This window comes from Pongo abelii, chromosome 11, assembly GCF_028885655.2.
Source record: "Pongo abelii isolate AG06213 chromosome 11, NHGRI_mPonAbe1-v2.0_pri, whole genome shotgun sequence".
Taxonomy (NCBI): Eukaryota; Metazoa; Chordata; class Mammalia; order Primates; family Hominidae; genus Pongo; species Pongo abelii.
Genome location: NC_071996.2, coordinates 20,378,689 through 20,398,652, shown reverse-complemented (window position 1 = coordinate 20,398,652; position 19,964 = coordinate 20,378,689). Strand labels below are relative to the sequence as shown.

General features: G+C 38.1%; 1 protein-coding gene across 11 annotated transcripts in view; it reads right to left on the bottom strand.

Annotated features, from left to right (window-relative positions):
* IWS1 (interacts with SUPT6H, CTD assembly factor 1) overlaps positions 1 to 19,964 on the bottom strand; it is a 46,666-nt gene that overhangs the window by 14,599 nt on the left and 12,103 nt on the right. For 7 of the 11 annotated variants that reach the window (XM_054549139.2, XM_009237622.4, XM_054549140.2 and 4 more), the window contains exons 3-7: positions 9,232 to 10,300; positions 7,953 to 8,142; positions 7,381 to 7,438; positions 2,712 to 2,809; positions 510 to 660 (exon numbers count right to left, since the gene is read on the bottom strand). In XM_054549139.2, the coding sequence (XP_054405114.1) occupies positions 510 to 660; positions 2,712 to 2,809; positions 7,381 to 7,438; positions 7,953 to 8,142; positions 9,232 to 10,300 (1,566 nt within the window). The remainder of the gene's footprint in view (positions 1 to 509; positions 661 to 2,711; positions 2,810 to 7,380; positions 7,439 to 7,952; positions 8,143 to 9,231; positions 10,301 to 19,964) is intronic. The other 4 variants (XM_054549141.2, XM_063712707.1, XM_063712706.1 and 1 more) reach the window with 1 other exon arrangement.

The window sequence follows — 19,964 nt, the reverse complement described above, 5'->3', positions numbered from 1 at the left end:
TCCCTCCATTCTTGAATTGTTTTGAAAGAAATCCTAGAACACAGATCATTGAATCCATGCTGAACTCTCAACAAGTGTCTCCAAAAGATCTGAACTTGTTTTTTAAACATACTACTGGGCCAATTTTTGTAAGCTGAGTGGATTTTAAAAATGCAATGAAAGAAGCCGTGTCTTGATAAGGAGCAAGACAACGACACATGAATTTGTAACACCTTTTATATATGAAGAAACTAAACTTTGTGAACTAGCCAAATCTGAGAACAAAACCATTTCCCATGAAACTAGCAAAGCCATTCACCTAAAACGTTTCATTTTACTGAATACTTCATCTTTTCACTTTTTCTAAACGTGTGACTAAAAAATTAAAATATTAAAATTTAGAACAGTAAATGCTTTATTACAAAAAGCAAAGCATCTTAACTGTAGTTTAACAGTTAAGCATCAAAAAAAGGGCATCCAATAAACTCAGTGGGAGGAAAAAAGGTGAAGCTAGAAGCGACCCAGCTCACCTCAGCAGCTTCATTCATCTTGACAATCATGGCACTCACGACGTCGTCTGCGTCACTAATAAAGGTGCCACCGTCACGGTTCCGTCTGCGCTTGCCACTCATGCTCTTTTTTCGCTGCAACATCATCTCAAAATCCGACAGAAAGTCCATACTAAAGCAGTAAACAAAAGCAAGTGAAATACAAGTTGCCTTTTAAATACACATTTACTTTCACCACAATTAAGAACACCAGATTTCTTAATTCTAACTCAATGAAGTGCCACCTTCTCTTAAAAGTGCAAATACAGTCATGCGCCGCGTAACGATGTTTCGGCCAATGACGAACTGCAAATACGACGGTGGCCGTCCAGTAAGCTAAGGTTAACTTCTTATTGAAGAAAAAAGTATTTTTATAAATTTAGTGTAGCCTAAGCGTACAGTGTTTATAAAGCCCATAGTAGTGTACAGTAAGTAATGTCCCAGGCCTTCACATTCACTCATCACTCACCCAGACCAAATTCCAGTCCTGCTTTCATTCATGGCAAGTACTCTAAACAGGTGTACCATATTTATTCATGGCAAGTACTCTAAACAGGTATACCATATTTATTCATGGCAAGTACTCTAAACAGGTGGTGTACCATATTTTATCATACACACACACACACATATTTTTTTTAAAGAGTTGGGGTGTTGCTCTGTCACCCAGGCTGGAGTGCAGTGGCACAATCATAGTTCACCGTAGCCTCAAACTGCTGGGCTCATCCTTCTACCTTAGCCTCCTGAATAGTTGAGACTACAGGCCCATACCACATGCCTGGCTAATTTTTTAAATGTTTTGTAGAGACAGGGCCTCACTTTATGTCACCCAGGCTTGTCTTGAACTCCTGGACTCAAGTGATCCTCCTGCCTCAGCCTCCCAAATTGTTGAGATTACAGGCATAAGCCACCACGTCCAACTATACTGTATTTTAACTGTAACTTTTCTATGTTTAGGTACACAAATACCATTGTGTTACCACTGCCTACAGCATTCAGTACAATAACATGCTGCACAGGTTTGTACCCTAGGAGCAACAGGCTTTACCATACAGCCTAGGTGGGTAGTAGGCAATACCATGTAGGTTTGTATAATACTATGATGTTGATACAACAACAAAATCACCTAATGACACATTTTTCAGAATATATCCCTGTTGTTAAGCGACGCATGACTGTACTTAGAACTTGCTATTAAAAGAACAGTTGATCCTAGACTTTATGTTCAATTTGTGTACTACCCTGTTATATATACACATATAAATCACTAATAGCCCGGAACTTTTCATGCACTATATTCACACTTGCATCTATCAGTTTGAGAAAGTACATTTTAAGTTCCAATTCAGGGGACTCATTCAGCTTTAGTGGCACTGCCCTTTCTTGGACTAGGAAGGTGTTCAATTATTTGAATGTTGTTGTCTTATATAGCATGAGTAGAAAAAATGAAAAATAAGCTGCTGCTTTTCAGTGATAAGAAGTATAACTCTCAAAACATAATGAGAGATACACATGGAAATCTACAGGCTTGCTAAGCGCCTCAAACCTTTATGGCTTTCATCAGAATCATTACACTTAAAAAAGATGGAGTTGTTATTGTCGGCCACTATCGTATCAATTCAATTTCTAAAAGTACTGCCAAACTCATTTAGTTTAATTACTGCATGACACTAGGAATTAAAAATGAAACTATTTTTTAAAAGCATCTTTACAACTGAAAACAGTAACTAATCTTTCTATTACTGTATGACATCTTTTAAGATATCAGATTTTTCTGAACATAGATTCCAACTAGCTCAACAAAAGTAAGTGAAATATGGTGAAGTAATATTTTATAGTTAAGATGTTAGACTCATTTCCCCTGCCCCATAAAATCAGCTTTTCTCTCAAAAAGGTATTTTTAAAATTAGGTTATTTTTCATAAGAGTTTACTTGGTGAGCCATAAATTAAGTCTGGTGCCATATAAATACAACTCCACAAAGTAAGATATCTGAGCACAGGGTAAATGAAAGACAAGTAACAACAGCAGGTAATTCACTGACAACACCGTAAATGGAGAAAAACAGGAATAGATCCACTCCTGAACTTAATCAGGAACCAAAATGAAAAACAAAAGAAAGTTTAATAGTCTCTACCTTGATTTTTAAACTTCTCTTTAACAAATTCCTTAAAAACAAACTTACTGTTTTCCTCTCTTTATGTTATCATCAGAATCTGAATCTTCTGCTTCTTTTACCTGTGTTTCACCTTTTTCTTCTTCCAGATCTTCTTGGTTAAAACCCTAAATGCAAAATTATCACAACCTCCTTACAGATTTTCTTCTGTATTAAGTGTTCTTAATATTTTGCATTTTTAAAGTAATTCATTCACAAAAAAACAAAAATTCAAGATATCAAAAGGTACATAACAAAAGGTCCCTCTCCAGCCACTAGTGTTACTAGGTTTCCTGTTTCCTTCCAGAAATAGTCTATGTTTATATAAGCACTTCTACACATACTTCGTATTCTCTTTTATTACACGAACGGAAGTGTACTATTCAGAGTGGATACAGGATAATGCATCTTCCAAATTTAAGAAAAGAATCTAGAGGCCAATCCATGTCAGTATTAAGTCTTGTCATTTTTTTCAAGGCTTTAGACTATTTCACAATATGGCTGTAACCATAATTTGTTTACTTATTTGCCTAGTCACATTTAGTTTTATGTATTTGAAATTGCGAAATACTTGCCAAACTGTATTCCATAGAGGTTACACCAATTATCTCTCCAGCAAGTATGAGGAATCCTGTTTCCCTACGTTCTCACTACGACAGCAGGATATCAAACATTGATATCCACCAATCTCTGGATGGAAAAACAAATCTCAGGGTAGCTTCATTTGCATTTTCTTACTATGGGAGTAACGTTGGGCATTTTTTCCATTTACAAAGCCATGTGTCATTCTTTCTCTGTGAACTCTGAACATTCTATGCCCATTTTTTGCTGGACTGTTCATCTTTTTCTTATCAGTATGTAAAATCTCTTTGAAAATTAGATACAGCCCTCTACAAGTGACAAGAACTGTACAATCCCATTTGTACAGTTTGATTTTGTTTATGCTAATATTTGCCAGGCATAATTTTTCTTTTTTTTTTGAGACGGAGTCTCACTCTGTCGCCCAGGCCGGAATGCAGTGGCGTGATCTTGGCTCACTCCAAGCTCCACCTCCCGGGTTCATGCCATTCTCCTGCCTCAGCCTTCCGAGTAGCTGGGAATACAGGCACCCACCACCATGCCCGGCTAATTTTTTGTATTTTTAGTAGAGACGGGGTTTCACCATGTTAGCCAGGATGGTCTCGATCTCCTGACCTCGTGAGCCGCCCGCCTCGGCCTCCCAAAGTGCTGGGATTACAGGCATGAGCCACCGCACCCAGCCAATTTTTCATTTTTATGTAAATGAAATGGCCTGTCTTTTCTTTATAATGTCTACCTTTTGTGTTATACTTAGAGGCTTTCTCAATGGTTCACCTAGTACATTGTTCTTCTAACTGAACTGAAACTATAACCAAGTTGATGTTAAGTCTCCAAAACAGGTAAGTATACCTTATTCTTACAATATGGTGCTTAACTAAGTATGAGCTCCATGAAGGCTGTGTCCAAACAGTCTCTGAAACATCTGTTGAATGAATTCTTCCTTTATATTTTCCTTAGGTTTACTTTCTTATTTCACTATTGTCCTGAGTTAGATTCTAAATTCATCTACTTTCATTCTCTATTGCATTGGTTAAAAATAAGTATTGATTTTTTTTTTGACCCAAGAACTATTTAAGCAGGGTTTAAGTTTCTTAGTGGCAAACAGATTGGAAAATATATACAGACACTTGATATATGACAAAGCTGGCACTACAGAATAGTAGGAAAGGATGATCTTTTCAATCAATGGTGCTGGGTCAACTGGATACTTCAAATAAGGAACAAATCTTGACTTTTACCTCATACCACATACGAAACCAATTCTAGGTGAATTATACAATTAAATGTGAAAGACTGAATAATCAAGCTTCTAGAAGATAACTTGTATCTTCATGACCTTGGGGACAGGCAAAAATTCTTAGGCAGAATTCAGTCTTCATCATAAAGAAAAAGATTGGTAAATTTGATCCTATGTTAAAATTAAGCACTTTTGTTCATCAGAAGACTCCATGTTAACGGAATGAATTTAAGATATTCTAAAAAATTTAAAAATTAAAAAAATTTTTAAAAAAAGATTCCATTAAGAAAGTGAAAAAGAAGTAACAAAATGAAAGGTATTTTTAACATTCGTAATTGCCAAAGGGGATTATATGTGGATTATATAGAGACTGTTCCCTGGTTTTTTCGGTCTGCTTCTTCCGTCAGTTACATTTCTCTTAGATTATGGATTTGTCCATTTCTCTTTTCAGTTCTACCAATTTTTGATTTTTATGTGTGCATATATCTATAAAGCCATGTTATTAGGCGCAATTTTAAAATCTTTTTATCGATATAAAGTGACCTCTTTATCTCAAGTACTTTTTTCTGCCTTAATGTCTACCTCCCTCTTTTATAATATTATAGATACCACAACAATTTTCTTTTGGTCCATGCTTACACGAAGTCCCTTTTCATACACCTTTATTTTCAGCTTTACCTTCTGTTTCAGACAAATCTCTTGAAATCAGTATATGGCTGGTTTTTAAGATCCTGTCTGGCAATTGTTGTCCTTTAACTGGAACATTTACTATTTACATTTAATTTAATTTCTGATATTATCAAAATTTAAATCTACTATTTTACCACGTAATACTTTCTAATTGTCCCTTGTCCTACAGTTCTTTCTCTTTTCCTGCTCATTTTCGACTGATTAGCTCTAGTTGTTCCACTTTTCCCCCCTCTATTAGTTTAGAAATTACACATTCCATTTTAGTCTTGTTAGTGATCACTTTAGAGACTACAACATGCATCCTAACTTATCCGTTTACTAATGTACATTCATATACATTTGCAAAGGCCTGTGAGCACTTCAATTCCATGTATGCTCCCAATTTACTGCTGTCATATTTTAATTTTATACATATTCCACATTAAATACATTTCATTTTGTACAGTCAGTACTCATTTAGACTTATACACATACTTTTGTTGCTCTTTTCTCCCTCCTGCATCTCTAACCTTCCATCTGAGATCATTCTTTCTTGCATTTCTTTCCTTCTGTATTTCCTTCAGCTGGTACACTGTTAATTAATTCCCTCCTTATTTCATCTTCATTCCTGGAAAGTATTTTTGCTAAATTTAACAAAATTCTAGGTTTGCAGTTAGTAGATTCTATTTTTTCTGTTGTGAAGTCAGCTGTTAGTCTAATCATTACTTTTCTGAACGTATTTTTTTCCCCTTGTGGCTGCTTTTAGACTTTCCTATTTTCGTTGGTTTCTTGCAGTTTTATTATGATGTAGTTAGGTGTAGATTTCTTTTTGTTTATCTTCCTTGCAATGTGTAGAACTTCGAGAACCTATGGTTTAGGTATCATTTCCTTTTAAAATACTGCTTCTGCTATAAATGTAATTTTCCCTCACCTTTCATTATTCCAATTTTTGCGAAAACTTTTCCATGTATAGTCTATATCTTTTACTTTCTTCTATAATACTGTATCTCAAAGCTTCATTCTAGATCTCTCCTTCTAACCTATCTTCCAGTTCACTTATTTTCAAGTATGTCTAATCTGATGCTAAACTCATCCACTAGGTTTTCTGTTTTCCCCACCCCCTCCCGCCCCATTTTTCTTTTCAAACAGGGCCTCACTATTTTACCCTGGCTGGTTTCGAACTTCTGGGCTCCAGCTACCCCCAAGCCTCAGCCCCCCGAGTAACTGGGACTACCAGCTACTTGCACCTACCTACCTGTACACCGAGTTTTTAATTTCAGTTACTGTATTTTTATAGTTCTAAAATTTCTACTTGGTTCTTTTCCAAATTTGCCTTCTTTTTGTTTGCTCTGACATTTTTAATCTTGTTTCTTATCTCCCTGAACATATTTAAGGTGGTATCTAAAATTCCTATATCTAGAGCCCTAAGTCTATTACTATTGTCATCATTATTGTTTCCTTTTAATGTTATTTTTGTGTATCATACTATATGAAAAACTTAAACCACTATAATCTTATTTCTGAGACTGAGATTCTCTAATTGCCAGAAGATTCAAAGATGGCCTAAAATCTGAGCAAAGGCTATTTTACTTCCCCCTGAATCCTATGGTGCTGCTCTCTGAAGTCTCAATCCAGGGTACGGGGTTTACAAAGCCCCCTAACCTCAAAAGGCCCTGAACTCTAAATTTTGTCCCCAAGCCTTGAGGCTGTCAAAAATATGAGTAGCCTCTCAGTCTGACAGGCAAACACCCCCACAGAAAAAGCACTTCTAAATACTGAGTTACCACTTTAGGTTTCTCTTGGCTTAGTAATTCTTTGCTACTTTGTGCCTGGACAATGAGCAGATTTCTATATATTTTGTCTAGCTTTTCTAGTCATGCTTGGCGGAGGGGTTAGTCCAAATCACCCAGAATGCCACTGTGAAAATCGGAAGTTCCCTAATTATTGTGAATCTTGCCCTTTAGCATTATAAAGTGACTTTCTTTGTCTCAAAGTGTCCCTTCCCTCTTAATTCAATTTTGCCCATTAGCTTCCTTTTATGTCTTTGTATATACCGTTTCATTTTACTTCCTGAATCCCTCTTCTAGATTTTTATTTTGAATACATCATAATTGTTTATTCCTACTTATCAGAATCATCTATAATTGGCATCACTGCCATAAAAACACCAAAAAAAGCACAGTCAAGGAGGAAATATTTCCATCTTATACTTACTGTAAATTCTTCTTCCTCTTCATCACCAGATTCTCCAAATATGTCTGCAATAAGATTTCTAGAAAGTAGACAAATGTAAAAACATTCATTTGCTTTATTCTCATTTGCATAGGAACCATTTTTTTAAAAATAGAATTTATGTACAGTAAAATGTGCAGATCTTCAGTGTCCAGTTCAATGAGTTTTAACAAATGTATACACTCATGTAACCAGCACCCTATACACTCATGTAGCCTCCCCAGAAAGTTCTCTCATGGCCCCTTCTAGCTGGTCCCCTAATATCAACATCCTAGAGACAACTGCCACCTTGACTTCCAACACCACAGATAAATTTTGCCTACTGAAATTCATGTAAATGGAATCATATATGTCCTCTTTGCTTTCTTTCACTTAACATGTTAATTCTGACATGAATTCTGAGATTCACCCACGTTGTAGTGTGTTCAGTTCAGGAACTAAAATACTAAATCCCCAAAGACATGCAATTAGGCAGGACATATTGTATTATAACACAGACCCCTCTCTATTGCCTAATTAAGAACCCCTGAAACTCATGTTATACTGTCACTTACTCTTCTTCATTGCCTGACTCACTGTCACTCCCAAACAGATCCTTCTCTTCATTTTTCTTATCAGACAATTCTTTCCCAGCTTCTTCCTCACTGTCAGATGCTATGGTCTTCTCTCTTTTGCCTGACTTGTCTGATACAGCATCACTGTCAGAGTCATCTGCATCAGAGACAACGCGACTCTTCTTTGCTGCTGTTGAAAAAGAAAATCATCATTAATTTTATTTTATCACAGCCTTTGTATTACTAAGCATAACAGGTGCTTTAAAATGACAGTATGCAGCAAAAATAAATAAATAAATAAATAAAATAAAATCAAAGGGCCTCCTGACACATGGTTTAGAATTTTAAAAATAACTAAATGGCTCATTCAGAGTCATCTTACAAATTATCTGTTATTTTGCTTAAGAAAAAGTGGCCAAAAGATGAAGAAAGATATCATCAATATAAAAGCAGCTACCTTTCCTTTTGGGAAATCGAGAAAATTAAAACTAGATTGATGGGCAAAATTGGCATCCTTTCTATGTTGCCTAGTAGTAACTGAACTAAAAAGGACTACATATTTGTTTCTAGGAATAGTCTCCATGTTACTCTATCATTGCTGGTCAGTTTGAAATTTCTCATCTCCCTTAACAAATTGACAGCATGTCTGGTACCTTTTCCTTCTCCTATAAGAACTGTCAGGTTATAATGAAATATGTCTTTTCCAAAAAAGATAAGTTTCATAAAAAAGTAAACAAGTTAATACTTACTATCTGTGCAAATGGAGTCTTAGATAGCAGAGACTGAAACACTCTGGAGAGAGATGGTGCCTCTAAATAGAATCCTCTCAAAGCTTCCCTGTATCTGAATATTCAACAATGTTTAACAAATGAAGAGATGTACCTGTGGGAGCTCAGTTACGGTTTGGATGGGATCTAGCGAACTAAGTGTCAAAGAGACCCACAGCTAACAATGAATACAGTTAGGGGTTTTCATAAACTTTGAAACATTACCTCTTCCAGTTTAAAAAAAAGAAAACAGTATTTTATATTCCTATTGACATGTGGTTTATCACTTTGAGGCAGTCAGAGATTAATATGTGCTAACAGAACTCAAAGGAAACTTACTATTAAGCTTAGCTAATGATAACCAGGGGAAATGAGTGTCCTACTGATATTTTAGAATATTAAGCTGAATAACACAACACAGATCTGACATACCAAGAGGATACAACGTTCCACAGTTACAAGCTTAGACAATGAATAAAGCCATTGATAAACAGCCCAAGGTAATTCCTTACATGCTTTCTCTTCATCTTCACTATCAGAAAGCACAGCAGCTTTTCTCTTCGCTACTTTCTCCTCCTCACCCTCTTTCTCATCTTCATCACTGTCCATTTTTTGCTTTTTGTGTTCTTCCTCCTCACTATCAGAACTGTGAAACTTTTTTCTGTCCATATGGCTGTCTGAATGGAAGGAGTCATTCTGCATTTCTGTATCCTCTCCCTTATTCTCCCTGTCGCTGTCATCATCTGACTCTGGCTTCTGTTTGTGTCTGGACGCATCCTCAGTTTCTGAGTCACTGGCAGGCCCCTTCTGAGGCCCCTCACTCTCAGAGTCACTGACTCGGGGTTTGGGTAGCTCCTCATTTTCAGAATCACTGGCCTGGTTCCTTGGGGGATCCTCACTTTCCGAATCACTGATTCGGGGTTTGGGAAGCTCTTCATTTTCTGAGTCACTGGCCTGGTGCCTCGGAGGGTCCTCACTTTCTGAGTCACTGATACGAGGTTTGGGAAGCTCCTCATTTTCAGAGTCACTGGCCTGGTGCCTTGGGGGTTCCTCACTTTCTGAATCACTGACCTGAGGTTTAGGAAGCTCCTCACTTTCAGAATCACTCATTCGAGGTTTGGGAGGCTCCTCATTTTCGGAGTCACTGGCTTGGTGCCTTGGGCGTTCCTCACTCTCAGAGTCACTGATTTGAGGTTTTAGAGCATCTTCTGTTTCAGAGTCACTGGCAGGACTCTTCTGGAGCTCCTCCATCTCAGAATCACTGGCGGGATGCTTCCCAACATCTTCGTTTTCTGAGTCACTTGCATGCCCATTAAGAAGCTCCTCATTTTCAGAGTCACTACCAGGTAATTTCCTGGTCTCTTCACTCTCAGAGTCGCTCCCATGCTGATTGACATCCTCATTTTCAGAATCGCTTGCAGGAGGCTCTGCACGTTCCTCAGATTCAGAGTCGCTGTCCTTTTGCCTGTGAAGCTCCTCACTTTCAGAGTCACTAGCATTAAGATTTAAGGGCTCATCATTCTCAGAGTCTGTCACATGATGTCCTTTGGGGAGGCCATCTTCTCGATCACTAGTTTCATTCTGAAAAATAAAGTGAGAAAAAATTAGGAAAGTGCAAAAAAAAAACTTAAATAGTAAAACATTAAATTTTTTCAGTGATTTTTTAAAAATACAGGATTATGTGCACCTAAATGGAGAATTCTTGTCCTATACCCATATAGAAATACCCCCACAGAAAGCCAATCAGTGAAATGGTTTTATTTGGATCCCCAAATGGGGAAATATAACCAGCCTTCATCACAACAAATTTGTAAAGCATGCTCTCAGATTAATATAGAAAACTGACCATGAAGAGCTAGATTTTTTCTTTTTTAAAAGGCGAATTTTCTCATACATACTTCTGTTTTGTAAAAATATAACTCTAGGCTGGACAAGGTGGCTCACACCTTTTGGGAAGCCAAGGTGGTGGATCACCTGAGGTCAGGAGTTCGAGACCAGCCCAGCCAACATGGTGAAACCCTGTCTCTACTAAAAATACAAAAATTAGCTGGGCGTGGTGGTGGACACCCGTAATCCCAGCTACTAGGGAGGCTGAGGCAAGAGAATCATTTGAATCCGGGAGGCAGAGATTGCAGTGAGCTGAGATTGCGCCGTCGCACTCCAGCCTGGGTGATAGACTGAGACTGTCAAAAATAAAAATAAATAACTCTATTTTTCAAAGAAATACAAGCAAACATGTAACCAAGTTCTTTTACATAGGAACATTCTTGGGTTTTATAAGGTTAAGATTATTTAAGGGAAAAGAACTATAAAATTTAATTTTATTTAAAGGGTCAAATAACATATGGGCACCTTCTCCCAAGATAATTTAAGCAAACAAAGAAAGGAGAAGTTAACATTTCCTAAGTACCCACTAAGAGCCAATACCACAATAGGCTCTCTCCTGTTAGTTCATTTACTCCTCATAATGGTACTTCTCATGATAACAAAATTGAGGCTTACAATAGTCATGGTCCTGTGTCTAGTAACCCTAGAAACAAGAAAGCTTAAGTTTTAGGGAGAACATGATTCATCTAACTATACCAACACATAATGTTACTTGAAATAATTACTCTGAAAACATGCTCTGGGGTACAAACTTGATATGTACATATTATAGCTATGGTTTTTAAAATTCAGAGAAAAATATACAAAATTAAACATACCAAAATACTAACAAGTGTTTTAGGATCAGGTAAATTTTTTCTCCTATCTGGTAGCTCAACTTTAAATAACATGGCAATAATATTCTAGCTTAAAAAGTGAAAGTATTTCCATGTTTCAGTATACCCTCTTAAAAATTTACTGAGCCAAATATTTCTTGTTAGATATATGACTGAAGCTATGTGAACCTACCACAGACCAATTTTCAAGGACCAAAGAGCCTTTAATAATATATATGCCCAACATCATGCTATGAAACAGTTAAGTTACAAGATAATTCTTGTCAATGACAAGATAAATGGCATGAAAATGTTCTCATAAAACCCAAACTTTTACTAACCCAAGTATGCTGTGTCTACAAATTCAAAAAGAATATGAAAAATTATAAAATAAGCCTATAAAGCCAATGTTTGAAGAGTTTTTTTTATATTTTATCACCATTATGACAGCACAGCATTGCAAAGAGTCATTGCTATACACAGTCACTGAAATACAGCACATTCAGGAAAGTTTCCAAAATCACACACTTTTCAAAATTCCTAAATACATTTTTCTTGAGTTCTCACTGGGCACTCAGCACAGTACTGTATTAGATTCCTTGTCAGTCACAAGCTCTATTATCCCACTGAAACAGGCACTTATCTATTAAAACGGTATTAGGACTTGAGAGATATCATAGAATCTTACAATTACCATACAATACTCTGTATGTTGCCTAAAGTTTACTTTAGCCATACTTCATAATTTAAAAGAATGCAGATGGAAAATTTACCTATCTAGATTGTAAGCTCTAGGAAGGCAGACATATTTTGGTTTGTTTTCCTGAGGTATCCTCAGAGTGCAGAATGGTCTCCAGTACATACACACACTAGGTAGAGTTTGAGCATTCCTAATCTGAAAATTCAGACAACTCCAAAATCTGAAACTTCTTGAGCATTGACATGACACCACAAGTGGAAAATTCCGCACATAAGCACCCAACACAAACTTTGTTTCATGTGAAAAATTATTTAAAATAATGTACAAAATTACCTTCGAGCTATGTATATAAGACACATGAATTTCGTGTTTAGACTTGGGGTTCCATTGCCAAAATAGCTCACTATGTATAAGTAAATATTCCAAAACTCGAAAAAATTCTAAATCCAAAACACTTCTGATTCGAAGCATTTTGGATAAGGGATACTCAACGTGTATTTGTTAAATGAGTAATAAAGGCGTTAAGTGGGAATAACATAAGGTGAGGAAAAATTAATCCAACAAGAATGTATTTCATGTCTACTATGTGCAAGACGCCAAGAATCCAGGCTGAGTATGTCTCAGGGCCTGACCTTAAGAGCTGCTGTCTAACGAGGAGCCAGCCAAGCATACCATAACAGTGTAGTGTGACATGCACTATTCACAAAGTATGTATATGATATTTCAAAAGTGCACTGGAAGTGCATCCATATGAAACTGAGCTGCAAAAAAAAGGTGTGCAGACAATGAGCCAAGATCGCACCACTGCATTCCAGCTTGGGTGACAGAGCGAGACTCCACCTCAAAAAAAAAAAAAAAAAAAAAAAAAAAAAAAAAAGGGTGTACAGACAACAGGCATGTTTGCATGCAGTTTGTGATGGCTGAGTTAAGATGGGAGGGTGGGGAGAGGCATACAGTACCAGCAGAGGCAATTAAAGCAGGAGGCAAAAAGGAAAATTATAATTGGCTTTTGGAATGCTTTCCATGACATACCCATCACATAACTCTAACACCATTTCTATGCGTGACTTGATTTATTTTAGTTGAACAACAGAAATCATCTCTAGCTAAGTCCAGAAAAAAAGAACAATCTTCTCAGGATCAAAGTCAGTTGAATGACTAAACACTCGGGAAGGTTAAATACCAATGCAGCACAGAGAGCTTAGAAAAGGGAACTCAAGGATCATTTTACTAGAGTACCATCAGTAACATGATTCAGCTATACGCTGTCTAGAACCTAAATTATAAATCCCCAAGAGAGATGACTTAACTGGCCAAGGCAATATTAGAAACTGTGACTCAATCAGTTACAGCTGGATCGGGGCACAGCACTGGGAGTCGCTCCCAAAGAAGTGAGAGACACTGGGCAGTCATCCAAAACTCACCCGCTACACTCTACCCCAGATTTCCCGACGCATGGTGTAGCATTCCAAAACAAACCCTTACAAAGACACTGCATAAGACAATGATTGTAAAATTTAGGAATCCTCATGAATTTTTTATGAGTTTCGTGAAAACATAACATTATGTATGGCATGACAGAGCAAAAAGGGAGAAATCACTACAGTAAAAAAGTACTAGTTTAATAGACTCAAGCTAAAGAATACACTTAACAACACCACAGAATTTGGGACGAGTATGCTGGAAATTATACAGTTAAGCTTAAAAGTTATCAAAACAATATCCAAAGTTTTTAGAGTGGTTTTGGCAATTAAATTGCAAGCTTAAAAAAATCCAAAAGACAGTTTTTTAAAAGTCAGATGAGTACAACAAATCAACAGTTGCAACTGACATTTAATTTCATTTCTAAAATAATGTAAGACATTTCCTAGTTGTAATGGTAAAACAAATTGAGCACTCAGAAGGTTCTTAGATGCTTTGGAAACATCTATAATGCCACCGGGCACAGTGGCTCACGCCTGTAATCCCAGCACTTTGGGAGGCCGAGGCAGGCAGATCACGAGGTCAGGAGATTGAGACCATCCTGCCTAACATGGTGAAACCCTGTCTCTACGAAAAATGCAAAAAATTAGCTGGGTGTGGTGGCGCACTCCTGTAGTCCCAGCTACTTGGGAGGCTGAGGCAGGAGAATCACTTGAACCCAGTAAGTGGAGGTTGCAGTGAGCCAAGATCACGCCACTGCACTCCAGCCTAAGTGACAGAGCAAGACTCCATTTCAAAAAAAAACAAAAAAAAACATCCATAATGCCTCATACCTCCTTCTTAGTCATCATTCACACTGCAGTTATAAATTACTGGTTATCCATCATAATAAACAATCTTGTTTATCTCAGTCTACAAAGAATAGCCACACTTCTTATGACCAGGGCTACAATACACAGAGAGATAACTGACATTCTTAAACTGCAAAGTAAATAAAACTGCTATAAATTAAATAATAATTTGTAAAGTATTCAAATTTCAAAGTATTATATTGTCAAATGGAAACTTGTACAGACCCAAATAACTCAGGACACTTTGTTTCTTCTTTACTGGTAAGAAGTGTCAAACTCAAAGTACTTGATGTTGCATACTACTCTACCATTATAAACTGGTAAAATGCTCAACACTAAACCACACAGTACATTCCATGAAGAAATATCTATAGGACCATTTTCAAAAACATGTTTCACTGGCCCTTAGTTCCAGAAGATATAGCTGAAACTATCATATTGGACTTTGTCAATGCGTATCAGTTTAATGAGCATGAAAGAATCTGAGAAACCAAGCAGTAAAATAACATAATGCTGTCAATCCAATGTAGTTCCTGGAGTGTTGCAACACTCTGAGAAACTCCCAAGCACACACTTAATATAATGAAGCTATAAACCAGAATGTCCCTTGTGTCCCCTGTCTATCAAAAGTTGGTTGATCTTAGACTAAGAGTCAGAAACAAAGGCACTCCTGATGAATACCAGAAAAAAAAATTCTACACAAAGCTTGTTTTTTGTTTGTTTGGTTTCTTTTGTCTTTTTGAGACAAGGTATCACTCTGTCACCCAGGCTGGAGTGCAGTAGCATAACCACAGCTCAATATAGCCTTGAACTCCTGGGCCCAAGAGATCGTCCTGCCTCAGTCTCCCAAGTAGCTGGGACTACAAGCACATGCCACCACGTCCGGATAATTTTTTTTTTTTTTTGGAGAGACAGAGTCTGTGTTGCCCAGGCTGTTCTCAAACGCCTGGCCTCAAGTGATCCTTCCGCCTTGGCCTCCCAACCAAGTTTAAGATTTTGTAATAATGATGTAAACTCCTGCCTACCTCTTTAGACTCACTTCTTTCCACTCACCATCAACCCTATGTGTTACACCAGCAGTTCCCAAACTTCAGTATGCGTAAGAATCACTTGGGGAACTTTGGAGAAAACCACACAAACTTTTGTGCTTCTCACCTCCAGATATTAATTCAGTGTATCTGAGAAAGGTGTCACAGAATCTGAATTTTGACATGTGGTCCACATGATTCTGACCACATTTTAGAAATTCTACTCCAGTTCCAGTAGAGTGGAACTACTAACTTCACGCCTTTACAAATGCTGTTCCCTTTACCAAGAATATCTTTCTTCTACCTTGTCTTTTTCATGCCTAAAAACTTGCCAAAAATACTCGCCCCCTGAAGTCTCTTCCATCTTTCTCCCTAGGTAGAATGGATGGACTTTGTGCAACATAATCTGACAGTTAAGGCTGTGGAATTTAGAGTCAGAAAGACCTGAGGTCCAAGCCCCAGCTCTGCTATTTTCTACTATGTGATCAAAGGACATTTTCCTAACTCTTCAAAGCTTCCATGTCCTTGATCTGATGGAATCAGGAATAGTATCTATACCGTAGAGGGCAGTTCTGAGGACTAAAACCATGCAAAGCAGTTAGCACAGAGCCTGTGAATATTCAATAAATGTTATGCACCATCAATAACAAAATCTTATTAATTATTAATTACAAAACATTCACCCCTTCAAGACTCAGCTCAAATACATTCTGTGACAGCTGCTGACCTGGTTAGCCATTCTCTCCCTTCATATCCCCATAGCATCTTGTACGCTCACACTTCACTGAAAGGTGATTTACACATTTATTTACATTTATCTGATACACTGACCTTAAGATCAGAGGCTATTCTGTAAAAATGTATCTTTTACCTGCAGCATAAAAAAGACACTCAAAATATATTCACTAAAATGAAAAAGAAACCCCACAAGCAATGCTTAACATAAAATAAATGGAAAATAATGTTTGCATTAAACATTATTAGAATCAAAGACAAAGACTGAAAACTAAAACAGGAAAATGTAGATAGAATCAAAAGAATTAATAAGAAATAGGACAGCAATGGCCAAGACAAATCTTCAAGTTGTTTTGATGTACTCCCCCATAAGCATGCTTTCCTTATACTAACACAACCCCCTGGTGGAAAGATCCAAATAAGAGCAGACTTTTTCTTTTACTCAATTCAAGTAATGTTGGAGCTAAAGGAGTTGTCACTGACTTCAAGGGCGGATGGCTGGGCCCACTGTGCTTTGCTTACAGTCAGAGAACCATGAGAAGCCAGGTTCCATTCCCAAACAACATCTTCCTCAATGTCTCACACTCCATTTTTTCCTGTGGGACGCTCAGGAGGGTACTTCTATATATAGATAAAATCTACAGGCTTCTGGATGTTAAGGTAAGCATTTCCTTTGATACATTTTCCATGAAACAGAAACCAGCTGAATCAAAACCACACAGCTAATTGGCAAAAATACTGTCTAAAAGAATATATGGTAAAAATAACAAAAACTAGAACTGGCAACTAGTTATAACTAGGTCACATTTGACGGCCACCTCTCACTTGGTGCTCAAATTGCTTTATTAAAAAGTTACATTTCCAGTGATTACTATTCAAAAAGATTTTTCAGAGTTTTCCCCCTTCTTCCCTGTTTGTCCTACCACAAAAGGTGTGAAGCCATCTAACCCAAACTTAATTATTCAGCATTACCTTCCATTAAGCTATTCCATTTTCTAGCCACAATAATGATTCCTGAAATATATCAAGTCCTTCTTAATGTTAGGCCCTGTACCTGTCGCTCTTCTAGCTAGACAGAATTACCACCACCGCTATCGCCACCCCTAACCTGTTTCTCCAACTGGCAATGTCTCTCATTCTTCTGTCAGCTGAAATATCTTGGCTACTAAGCCCATCCTCCCTTCCTCTCAGTGCTTGGTATGTATCCTTTCTACAATGACGCATTATATAGTAGTCACCTATTTATAGGTCTGCCGCACCCACATGGACACCTTAAAGTTTTAAGTTTGCATTGCTATGCCTAGTAAACAATAAACATTCAAAAATGTTTATTGAAAGACATGAATAATAAATTATGAAAGACATGAATAATAAATTATCACACATTATATAAACTTAAGCAAGAGTGCCAATTTTTTGGGAAATGCATTCCAATCTAAAGATTTAATTATCTGGCGGGGCACCATGGCTCACACCTGTAAGCCCAGCACTTTGGGAGCCCAAGGTGGGTGGATCACCTGAGGTCAGGAGTTCAAGACCAGCCTGGCCAATAGGGTGAAACCCTGTCTCTACTAAAAATACAAAAAGTAGCTGGGCGTGGTGGCGCATGCCTGTAATCCCAGCTACTCAGGATGCTGAGGCAAGAGAATTGCTTGAACCCAGGAAGCAGAGGTTGCAGTCAGCCAAGATCACACCACTGCACTCCAGCCTGGGTGACAGAGTGAGACTGTGTCTCAAAAAAAAAAAAAAAAAATAAATAAATAAAGGTTTAATTAACTTGATTTGGAAACCATATAATAACACAATTGGGGACAGAGAAAAAAATGTCAACTATCTCAGGCTGCACATACATGAGGTACGGGGTAGCTGGGAATACAAAATCTTCAAAGAAAGATGTGTAAAACTTCTACAGGCTTCTGGATTGAGAAATCTAAACTGCAATACCTTTTCTTGAAATTTAAGAAACTACCTTTCCATGTATGCTTCCAACTAATCTATTAGGAAAAGACAATTTGATACCTAATAGCTATAATTTTTTAGTAAGGAAATATATATTAAAGATAAAAACAGAAAAAAACAGCTAGTAAAGAAAGGTTTATCTTTATTTACATGAAAGGGTTCTTCACAAGGTTCTTCTAAATCTTGAATTTTTTAGTACATTTTGAGTTAGCTGTTGCATGCTTATAAATATGGGTTACCATATAAAATGGCATAGTATTCTACCAAATTATTTTCCTTTTTATTTGAAACATTAATGAGCACTGCAGAAATAAGACGAATGCAAATCACACCCAAAGATCACCATCATTTACATTTTAGTCCTTTCAATCTCTTCTTTGTGTAAATTTACTTTAGAAACATTAAACTAGGACCTAGAATCACAATAATAGCCTGTATCTTTCAAATAATAACGGCAGGAAGCAGACAAATTCCTAGGCAGATAGGGGTGGGTCCCTGGTGAAATGTGACCTTCAAGCCAAAGACAGCTTAAACCCTGAAAACTGAGCTGCTAGAGCACCTGACCGGAATGAGAACCTTTATTCCCGTTTGCCTGCTCTTTCCTGAGTGGTTCTTTCTGAATAATGCTAATTTTTAACTAATCAAATGTTGCCTTTCCCAAGGCTACCTACAGCCCATACTCCCCAATTCTGAGCCTATAAAAACCCCAGAGTCAGCTACACACTGGGGACAACCCACCTTTGGGTAGGGGCTGCCAACTTCAAGTCCCCATGCTGCTGAGAGCTGTTCCATCACTCAATAAAACTCTTCCCCACCCTGCTCACTCTCAGTTGTCCGTGTAACCTCATTCTTCTTGGATGCAGGAAAAGCACTTGGGACCCGCCAAACGGAGGATGCAAAAAGGGGTGTAACACTGTGTCCCTCCCTCCCGCTTACCCAGCAATGGGGGAGAAAAAGTCGCTGGGCATGACACACCACCGTTCGCCAACGCTGTGGGCAGCAAGAATGAATAAGAGCTGTAGTGCTTCTTGAGAGCCCAGACCTCGAGACTCTCCAAAGCAGGGTTGTAATATGCCCCTGCTCGCCAAGCCCTTGGCAGTGGGAACTGAGCTGTGACACCCTTGGGGCTCTGCAGTTCCTGGCATCTCCGAGTTTTCAGGCACCACCACATCCCCCTCGTCTGGACACCGGTGCCTTCTATGGAAATTGCTGTGGCACACTGGGTCCAGCTGCAGCCTCACACGGAGCCAGCGCCTGTGTCGGTGCCTGAAGCTGCCCGCCCGCTGCAGCAGCTGACCCACCTGGCTGTGTGCTGTAACCAGACCCTGCACTCGCTCATTCACACACCCCTTGCCATTCTGTACCTGTCTTGCCTGCAGAGGCTGGTAGCAAAAACCAAGTGCAGCCTGCCAGGCCGAGTGGGCAGGGTGAGTCCAGGCGAGTCCAAGCGAGCCCGGAGCCTAGCAAGGCCCAAGCAGGGGTACTGCTGACCCCAGAGGTTTCCCGCCAACTGGAAGTGGCACTCTCCAAAAAAATCCTGCATCACAAGTAACATGTTCAATTCTCCATATCACTAAATATTCTTTGAAAGCAATTCCAACAGCTGCATTGCCATTTTTATAAATGTTCTATTTACAGTTTAATTGCTCATTTTCTACATTGTTGAGTATTTCTTGTTTCCTTTCGTATGTTTATTACACCTCATTTGTCCATTTCAGTGTTTTCAATCCAAGGGTGGTTCTGGGTCTTCACCCAAGGGGTTAGTGGGAAATTCGAGGGGCTGTTTTTGGTCATCAATGATGGGGAGGATGTGTTACTAGCATTTCATTTAATGCCCAGTAACCAAGA